Source organism: Tamandua tetradactyla, chromosome 15 (genome assembly GCF_023851605.1).
Source record: "Tamandua tetradactyla isolate mTamTet1 chromosome 15, mTamTet1.pri, whole genome shotgun sequence".
NCBI lineage: Eukaryota > Metazoa > Chordata > Mammalia > Pilosa > Myrmecophagidae > Tamandua > Tamandua tetradactyla.
Window position 1 is genome coordinate 39,731,044 of NC_135341.1, and position 10,167 is coordinate 39,741,210.

The window sequence follows — 10,167 nt, forward strand, 5'->3', positions numbered from 1 at the left end:
CACAAGCCCTCAAAAGAGCTTGTTTCTGCCTATGTCTGGGGCAGTTGCAGCCTGACAAGCCCTGCCGCTGTATCCAAAGGCAGTCAAGCCTTTGTAGAAACACAGCCACAAAAACCTCTGTTTCCTTTTTTTTCTTTTTCCATCAGCCCTGCCCCCCTTGGCGCTGGGGCAGAAATGAGCAACCTCTGCTTTGACCAGGTTCGCCTGAGCTGGGGGCCTATTTTTAGTGGTCAGAATTTGTTAATTAATTCCATAGTTGGTGTTTGCTTGGGCTCAGCCCCTGCTGCTGGTAAAGTCTCTTTCCTATCCCCTCGGAAGCAGCCTGTGGGGGAGGGGCGTGGCCACCATGGCTTTGGGAACTCACGGTTCCAGAGGCGCTTGCAGCCGGTCCAGCTGGTCCAGACTGGGGTATGCTGTGTGCCCAGTCACTGACATGGCCCCAGGAGCTGTTCTGTACTGTTTCTGGTTACTCAGTAGTTGTTCTGGAGGTAGAACTAAAACACGCACCTTGCTGAGCCGCCATCTTGGCCTGGAAGTCCCAACAATATTCACTTTTATTGCAGTGTTCTGGAACTGTACCCACAGTATCTCTGAGGTATGCCTGTCCAAGAATATATAAATAATTGCATATGTACAAATTAAATAACCTTGATGAAATGGACAAACTCCTGTATACACACAAATTACCTAAGCTGACTCAAGAAGAAATAGAAAATCTCAACAGACCCACAGTGAGTAAATGGAGTGAATCTTTAGTCATAAACCTCCCAACAAAGAAAAGTTCAGGACCGGATGATTTCAGTGATGGATTTTACCAGCATTTAAAGAAGAGCAACACCATTCCCTTTCAAACTCTTCCAGAAAATCAAAAGAGGGAGCACTTCTTAACTCATTTTTTGAGGCCAATATTACCCTGAAACCAAAGCCAGATCAAAATAGCACAAGAAAACAAAACTACAGACCAATATATTTTATGACTATAGATGCAAAAATCCTCAACAAAATGCTGGCAAATTGAATCAGTTGGTATAATATATTATTCATTCACAGAAGAAGGGGGGGAAACCACACAATAATCTCAGTTGACGTGAAATCTCAGTTAACAAAATCAAACATCCTTTCATGATTATAACACTCAGTAAACTAGGAATGGATATTTCTCAACATAGGTATTTATGAAAAACACATGATTAACATACTACTCCATGGTTAAAGACTGAAAGTTGTCTCCCTAAGATTAAGAACAAGGCAGGGGTGGCCATCATCACCACTGTTAATCATCATTGTACTAGAAGTTCCAGCTAGAGCAATTAGCCAAGAAAAATAAAATAAAATAAAAGACATGCAAATTGGAGAAGTTACAGTATCTCTATTCAAAGTTGACATGATCCTATTATATCCAGAAGATCCCAAAGAATCCATAAGAAAGCTAGAGACAGTAAACAAATTCAGCAGTGTTGTGGGCTATGAGATTAATATGCAAAAATCAGTTGTAGTTATATGTACCAGTGATGAGCAATCTGAAAAAGATATTTAGGAATCAATCCATTATAATAGCATCTAAAAGAATTTAGTACCTAGGAATAAATTTACCCTACAATATAGACAACTTGTACACTGAAAACTACAAGACAATGCTGAACAATATTAACGACCTCATTAAATGGAAGGACCTCCCTTGTTCTTCATAGATTGGAAGACTTAACACTGTTACCATATCAGAAATATCCAAAATGATTTACAGATTCATCAAAATCCAACAGCCTTTTTTGCAGAAATAGAAAAGTCAATTCTCAAATTTACATGTAATTGCAATGGGTCCCAAATAGCTAAAACCATCTTGAAATAGAACAGGGTACTCATACTTCCTAATTTTAAAACTTACCATAAAGCTAGAATAATTAAAACAGTTTAGCATTGGCATAGGAATAGACATATAGACCAATGGAATACAACGAAGAGTCGAGACATAAGCCTATATAGCCAGTTTTTTTTTTTTTAACATGGGCAGGCACCGGCAATCGAACCTGCGTCCTCTGGCATGGCAGGCAAGCATTCTTGCCTGCTGAGCCACCGTGGCCCACCCTAGCCAGTTGATTTTTGACGCAGGGAAAATAATAGTCTTTTTAACAGATGGTGCTAGGAAAATTGGAAATCCACATTTAGAAGAATGAACTTGAACTATAGATACCATATACAAAAATTAATTCAAAATGGATCAGTGACCTAAATATAGAAGCTATCACCACAAAACTCTTAGAAGAAAACAGGAGAAAATCTTCAGGACATGGGAGTAGGCATTGAATTCTTAGATATACACCAAAAGTATAAGCAGCAAAAGAAAAAATAGATAAATTGGACTTCATCAAAATTAAAAGCTTGTGTATCAAAGAATAATATTGAAAAAGTGAAAAGATAAGAATGGGAGAAAATATTTAGAGATAATATATCTTAAAAGGGTTTAATATAAATAACTCTGCAACTTAGCAAAAAGATAAACAAATGAGCTAAAAAATGGGCAGAGGACTTTGAACAGACATTTCTCCAAAGAAGCTACACAAATCGCCAATAAGGACATGAAAAGATGCTGAACATCATTTGCCAGTAGAGACAGGCAATCAAAGCCACAGTGAGAGACTAATGTACTCCCACTCTAGGATGGATATTATCAAATTAAATTTTAAAAACATAACAATATCTAATGTTACTGAGGATGTGGAGAAATCACATTTGTTGGTAGAAGTGTATATGGTGCAGCTGCTGTGGAAAACAGTTTGGCAGTTTTGGTTCATGATTTCCACAGTAAAAGTCTGGAATCCTTCATTTGAATATTCCTTTCCCAGTCCCACTTGCATAGTGCTTGAAAGGACCAAGAGAGCTCCTAGACAGAAGTCAGTGGATTGTGCTCCATAACTGTTTTTAAAGCTCTGTAAACCTCAACAAGTGAAGGGATTAAATTCAAAAGCTATTAAATATGCACTGAATTTATTTAGCTTTCTGAACACATATCCTGTTCAAAGTGAAGCAGAACATTTCTGTTCATATAGTGAAGGGAGGGTACTCACTTAGAGCCTGACTTCTTCCTTAGGATCAGGAGCCTTGAGGTCATCATCATCCATAAGGGAGCTTTCAGTACTCATAGCTGTTGCTACTCAGTTCTGAGTTCTACAAGAGGACAATTGTGGATGTGTTAAAGTTTCCTTGGCTTTTTCAAGCAATTCCTGATCCATTGCTACTTGAGGTCTTATTGTGAAGCACACCCCACACTCTTGTCTACAACAAGAAGAAAAATAACCACAAAATCCCAAACCGAAACATTTGAAAATGGAGTTATTTGTGTTGTTTTGTTTCCTGCAAATAGGCTGGATATGTGTGTTCTTCCAACTTTGGCATCCGCCTCCTTGTCCCCACAGCTAAGGGAGAAAAGTTGAAAAATGGAAAATACCTAAAGCTTTTACAAGTCAGAAAAGGTTGAATTGTAGCAGCCCAGAACCAAGGGAGCATCACCTTTGTCTGGGGCCACGCTAGAGCAGAGGGAGTTGAACAGCTTTCTCATTGCTAGGACATTTGTACTATTTATAGAAATGGAAGAAATAAACCAGGGTATGGGTGCTCTCAATGCCAGGACTGCCAGCCTGCCACCTCTTAGCAGATCCTGGTTAGAAGGAACTTGCCAGCCCTACCCTCCAGCAGTGTTGGAAGGGAGTGTTCCTGGGTTTGTCATCGTTTTGCCAGCTTGGGATGAAGTATGTTCTGTATCTTACCATCTATTCATCTGTTCACTGACTTGGATGACACTCCTCTCCTCACTGCTAATATTTTGACACCTCTTTAGTCTTTTCCATTTCTGAAGTGGTGATGTCAATCTCCAAGGAGCCTCTCCTGCATGCTGAGAGCATCTCCCATAATCCAGTCACTCCCACCTTTGGTGGAAATGTGATGAGAATCCATGCAGACTGGAGGGGTTTGGACATGGGTCATTGTGTGGTAAGACCTTCCAGTTGTATGCTGAAGTCTTCAGAACAGAATAGTTTTCCTCATCCTGGATTCCTACAATGTCAGAACTCAGGCCTCAAATACTTGATAATCAGGTGGAGAGAGCCAAAGCTCACACCAAGAACATGAGTGGTCCAGGGTTATACCACACATTCCTCTGCAGAGAGGGTCTGGAAATCCTTAACTACATCAAGGATATAGCTTTGACCTAGAATAGAGGATTGGTTGTAGGAGGGTGGCCAAGGGCAGCTGACAGGATGGAAACATGAGGTGAAAGTACTAACAGCAGGTTTATTGCATCCAGACTGTGCCATGAGCCAGGGCTCCTGAATAGATCCTAATACCAATGTAAGGTGTCTCGATTTGGAAAAAGAAAGGAGGGTTCTGGGACAGCGAAACATCACTAAACTCATTTCTCATGCTAGTATTGTTGTGTCTTCTCCTCCATTTCTAGACCTCGAAAAAGCCCAAGACAGCAGAAGCAGACACTTCCAGTGAGCTGGCCAAAAAAAGTAAAGAAGTATTCAGAAAAGAGGTAGGTTTGGTGATTGTGGGCAGTAAGCTCCTCAGGCTTAAATCTGAGCCATTACCTTTCTTGTGCTAAGTATGCACATCTCCGTTACCCCAAGATAGCCACGAACACGGTGTCTTAGCTTTTGTGTCTTGATGAAGTGCTGCTTTTTGTATTGAAGATTCCTCAGCCATCTCTTTGGTGGGTTGACCAAAGCTCCTCTACAGACCACATTTGCCTCTTTCCCTGTGGGCCTTCTTTGGCTTTCCTGGCAAATGAAAGCTATTTCTATTGTTAGCCTATCCTGCCTTTGGGCACTCCCCTGCTTTTAAAAACAAAACAAAAAACATTTTTTATTGTGAAATATAACATATATACATAAAAGCAATAAAATTTAAAGTGCATTGTAACAGTATTACAGAACAGATTTCAGAGTTTGTATGGGTTACCATTCCACAATTTTAGGTTTTTCTTTCTAGCTGTTGCAAGACACTAGAGACTGACTAAAAGAAGTATCGGTGTAATGATTCAGCAGTCATACTCATTTGTTAAATCCTTTCTTCTCTGTTATATCTCCTCCTTTTCCTTTGATCTTTCTCCCAGTCTGTAGGGGTATTTGGGTATGTCCATTCTAACTTTTTCATGTTGAAAAGGGGTGTCAGTAATATGGAATAGGGAGATGAAACTAGTTGATATTCTTGGAGAGGCTGGTTCTCTCCAAAAGTCTGAATTTCAGGACTTTTTTGGCCTACGAACCCATCTGGAGTTTGTAGGTTTCTGAAAAATAATCTTAGTGCATGATCACCTGCTTCTATGATTTGATTGTGTAGTAGTTATGTGATGACATATTGGCATAGTCCTTTATAACTAGGTAAGCACTTTCACATTTATTATCTCATTTCATCCTCACCACAGCCTTTGAAATAGGTAAGAGAGGGATTGTTCCTGTTATATAAGTGAAAGAACTCTAAGGTTCAGAGACGGCAAGTTGTAGCCAGAAGACTTGAACTCAGGCCTTGTGACTCAAGGTGTAGTTCTCTTTAGTTCTCTTCTTTTGTTATTTCATTTGGCTGCCAAATCCTCAAGAAATTGGGGGTAAGTAGCTTCTTTTTATGCAACTGGAAGTTTAGTGTCTAGCCATCAGGATACTAAACTTTGTCTCTGCCTCATGGTATCAGATTCTGAATTCTAATCTTCACACATTGACTGAAGCTGCTCATAGACTGTTGGATGAAATAGACTTTTAAACAAATGATGAAGTATTTTGAAGAATGTGCCATCATGGGACTGGAGGCTACCACTGAGGGTTTCAGGAAGGGATCTTGAGGGGTTGGAATTGACACATGGATCAGGAAGGGATGAAACTTCGAGTAGCATGGACTATAGCACAGATTATGTAAGGGTTGTTAGAAGATGAGGCAAGATGGTGATTTTTTTCCCCCATGTAAGGCCTTGTGTGTCTATAGGTTACAGAGAATCCTTGGAAGATTTTAAACAGCAGATAATGAAATTCCTCATAGTATATTTGAGGGATGGATTGGAGGGGAAGTGTATGGAGGTCAGAAGATCATTTAGAGTAAAAGCCTTATCCAAGGATAAAATTTAGTTTTTCACTGTCCTTTTGTGAAATTAACGGTGTTTCAGCTCAGCCAGCCAGCAGCTATTTGTTGAATGCCTATCTTGTGATATGTATAGCCTTGTTCTTTAAAAGTCTGAAGATTCATAGAGTTCCAGGGATCAGTAGATACACTGTTCAAGGCCACCTGACAAGGTAGCTATCACTGGCCTCCCCATTTCCTTTGCACCCAAGGATCTTAGCACCACAAGTACTTCCAGAGATAAGGTTCTGTGCCTTGGGTCTCTTGAGAGCCACTGGTAGGTCAGATATTATAGTGACAACCCAGGAGGACTTCGGAAGTTATAAGGCGAAATTTGGATATTAGACAGTTATCCTGGATTTTCTCCTGCCAGTAGTCATACTATGCTTCTGTCTGCTTACATGGCTGTGGTATGGTTCAAATGAAGTATAATACCAAAACTAACTTCAACTTCAAAGCCTGGGTTTTCTGGGGTTGCTGAACCTTCTAGTAGCTCTAGAGTGCCTACTCTGCTCTGCATCTAGAAGCCAGAAAATCTAGCTCTTCATGCCGAGGACACAAGATCCTGGAGCTACCCTGAGATTCAGTAGTGAAGTCCTGCTGTTGGTTGCTTCTTTCTTCTACTCTAACTCAGTTTTGCTCAGTCCATCCAAGGGAGCTCTCTTCCCTCTTGGGACTGAGGCAGGATCATCTTCTCATATCTCTGGCATATTAGCATTCTTTTGTCCAAACCAGTCAACCTGTGGGAAGAAAAGGGAAGGATTGGCTGGCTCTACTTGTTATCTTTTGGGGCTGTGTCCTCAGTATAGCTCCCTGCCATCTGGACTATTGAGCAGCATGTTCTCTTTCCCCTGCTTGCAGATGTCCCAGTTCATCGTCCAATGCCTGAACCCTTACCGGAAACCTGACTGCAAAGTGGGAAGAATTACTACAACTGAAGACTTCAAACACCTGGCTCGCAAGGTACCCTCCTTATCTCTGGTCTGCCAGTATTCTAGGCAAACTGTATACTTTCTAAGGTCCCTTTTATCACAGAAAATGTGGTTTTCCTTACCAGGTGCCAGGGACTGAGGACCCAGGCACTGGAAGGGAAGGTGGGGGTGAAAAGCATCTCACTTGAGGTCAGAAATTCTCAAAGAAACTTTTAGAGCTAGGCTTTCCCTTTTTGATGGTTGCAGCTCTAGCCAGTTCCAACCTACTCCCCTATTCAAGTCCTAGTCTTAGTGACAGGCCCAGGGCAGCAGGCTGAGTTAAAAACCCTCCCATCCCCTCACAACAATCAATTCCATTCTGATTGGTGACTGTGTCTCTCTTTCTGTGTCTTGGACAGCTGACTCATGGCGTTATGAATAAAGAGTTGAAGTACTGTAAGAACCCTGAGGACTTGGAGTGCAATGAGAATGTGAAACACAAAACCAAGGAATACATTAAAAAGTACATGCAAAAGTTTGGGGCTCTTTACAAACCCAAAGAAGACACTGAATTGGAGTGACTTTGGGGCCAGGGGGGAGGGCAGGTATCAGGTAGAACAGACTCGGGGAAGAAGAAATTCTCTGGGCCTCTACACCCCATCCCACTATCGAGGCCCCAGGACACATCACCCTAGGGAATTCAGATTCTGTTGATTTCAACTGAGAGCCACAAAAATGAGCTCCATCTACAAAAAGCAATGCCCTGTCCTGAGCTATTGAAAGTGTGGTTTGAGGCCATCAGAAGCAAAGGTTTAGGAAAGCCCCTTCCCCCTAAGACTCTGGCCTAGGCCTGACCCCTTGACACTCAAACCTGGGTCTCCTCCTTGGCGGTGCTGTCAGCGCACAGACCCATGCGCATCCCCACCCCACAACCCCTTATCTGACGGTCTGTATTATATTTTAATGTATATGTGAATATATTGAAAATAATTTGTTTGTTTTTTCCCAGTTTTTGTTTGGTTTTTGTTTTGCTTTTAGCCTCTACGTGCTAGGATCACAGGAAGACTTTGTAAGGATGGTTTAAGTTCTCCTGCAAGGTTTAATTTGTTATCATGTAAATATTACAAAGCAGGCTGCCTTGTGGTTTGGGCCAGCCTTGTGCTATGTTGATAAGATTGATTTACTGCTTAAAATCACTTTACTTTATCCAATTTTTACTGAACTTTTTATGTAAAAAATAAAATCAATTAAAGAACTTGTGTTTTCCCATGACCTGAGTGTGGGCAGATTAGGGAAGGGTTTGGTATGCTCATGTGCAAGCATCTTTGTGCATGGTGATGTCACTAGAGGTAAAAAGAGAAGGTGCCCATAGGTGTGTGGCATCTGAACTTAATCCCTGGGGTTGGAGTTTATCACAGGCCTTTTTCCCTGTAGGTCTCACTGTGGCTGTGGCAGACATTTGCCAGTTAACTGACACAAGTGGACTTAGAGCCTGTGGTTGTGGGGTCAACTTGCATGTGCATTCCAGAGTGAAGGAAGAGGTCCCAAGTGGTGCTGGGGTTCTTCACTTTTGTTAACAGGTCAGTCAAAACAAAAGAAATGTGCCTTCTCCTTTACATTTCCTGACTGGAGAGAGGCACTGTTCTAGTTTGCTAGCTGCCGGAATGCAATATACCAGAAACGGAATGGCTTTTAAAAGGGGAAATTTAATGAGTTGCTAGTTTACAGATCTAAGGCCGAGAAAATGTCCCAATTAAAACAAGTCTATAGAGATGTCCAATCAAAGGCATCTGGGGAAAGATACCTTGGTTCAAGAAGGCCGATGAAGTTCAGGGTTTCTCTCTCATCTGGAAAGGCACATGGCGAACGCAGTCAGGGCTTCTCTCTCAGCTGGAAGGGCACATGGCAGACACGGTGTCATCTGCTAGCTTACTCTCCTGGCTTCTGGTTTCATGAAGCTCCCCGGGAGGCATTTCCCTTCTTCATCTCCAAAGGTTGCTGGCTGGTGGACTCTGCTTCATGGTGCTGCAGCATTCTCTGCTCTCTCTGAGTCTCTCATTCTCCAAAATGTTTCCTCTTTTATAGGACTTCAGAAACTAATCAAGACCCACTCAAATGGGTGGAGACATGTCGTCACCTAATCCAGTTTAACAACCATTCTTAACTAAATCACATCAACCAGGGAGATGATCTCATTACAGTTTCAAACATACAGTATTGAATAGAGATTATTCTACCTTTAAGAAACGGGATTTATATCAAAACATGGCTTTTCTTAGGGGGCATATATCCTTTCAAACCAGCACAGGCACTGAGCCATTTCCCTCTGGACATGAGTTCTCTAGGTCTACTAGAATGCTCATTTGATGTTTTAGGTTTCTGACATCCTACCGTGTCCATGACCCTGGACTTGGACCCCAGAGGGAGGACACTAGAGGACCCCAATAAAGGGGTACAGGTTGTGATGAGAGTGGCACATGTTGACACCATCCTGGAGGATGCAGAGCTCAGTAGGGACTTCCATCAGTGGACCAGTTGTTTGGGCAGTGAGGAGGGCGAAGAACTTCAGGCTTGGTTTTGGTCCATCTTTGCAAAGAGGCTGATCCCATCTGTTCCTCAGTAGGCTTGGGGAAGAGACAAGCCCAGGCTGTGATTGGCCAAAACTCTGGGTGAATAGGAAGCAGTTAGAATGTTCACTGCCTACTGGGCACTGTGCTGAGTGCTTAAAGCTCAGGATTGCATTTATTTAATCCTCATAACAACCTGCAGACATAGGAGCTGGTACTGTTTGATGAAACTAAGACTCAGTAACTTGCCCAATATCCTATTATTAAAGGGATTAAGAGAAGAAAATCCCTATTTTTGAAGTCATGATCATTAGACATATATCCAATATATTATATGGGTATATAATCCATATATGGGTATATAATATGTATCCAAAGTATTTCTCCATGATACTGCAGCCTTCAAACTGTTGAAGATGAAATCAAATGGATTTGAAATCAAAATGTAATTTACTCAGCCCTCTAACATTTTCCAGTTGTGTCTTAGAGAATGTTTTAATTTAATGTGACTAAACATTGTTTTCCTTTTGGTGGATTTGCAGTGGAGGGGTGCAGCCATATGCACTATTGCTTGCAACCATGTG

The 10,167-nt window shown here is 41.6% G+C and overlaps 1 protein-coding gene across 10 annotated transcripts in view; it reads left to right on the forward strand.

Annotated features, from left to right (window-relative positions):
• SETD2 (SET domain containing 2, histone lysine methyltransferase) overlaps positions 1-8,271 on the forward strand; it is a 145,663-nt gene extending 137,392 nt beyond the window's left edge. For all 10 annotated transcript variants that reach the window (XM_077129503.1, XM_077129504.1, XM_077129509.1 and 7 more), the window contains 3 exons: positions 4,451-4,531; positions 6,967-7,068; positions 7,436-8,271. In XM_077129503.1, coding sequence (XP_076985618.1) covers positions 4,451-4,531; positions 6,967-7,068; positions 7,436-7,597 — 345 coding nt within the window. In that variant the 3' untranslated portion in view covers positions 7,598-8,271. The remainder of the gene's footprint in view (positions 1-4,450; positions 4,532-6,966; positions 7,069-7,435) is intronic.
• The last annotated feature ends 1,896 nt before the right edge of the window (positions 8,272-10,167 follow it).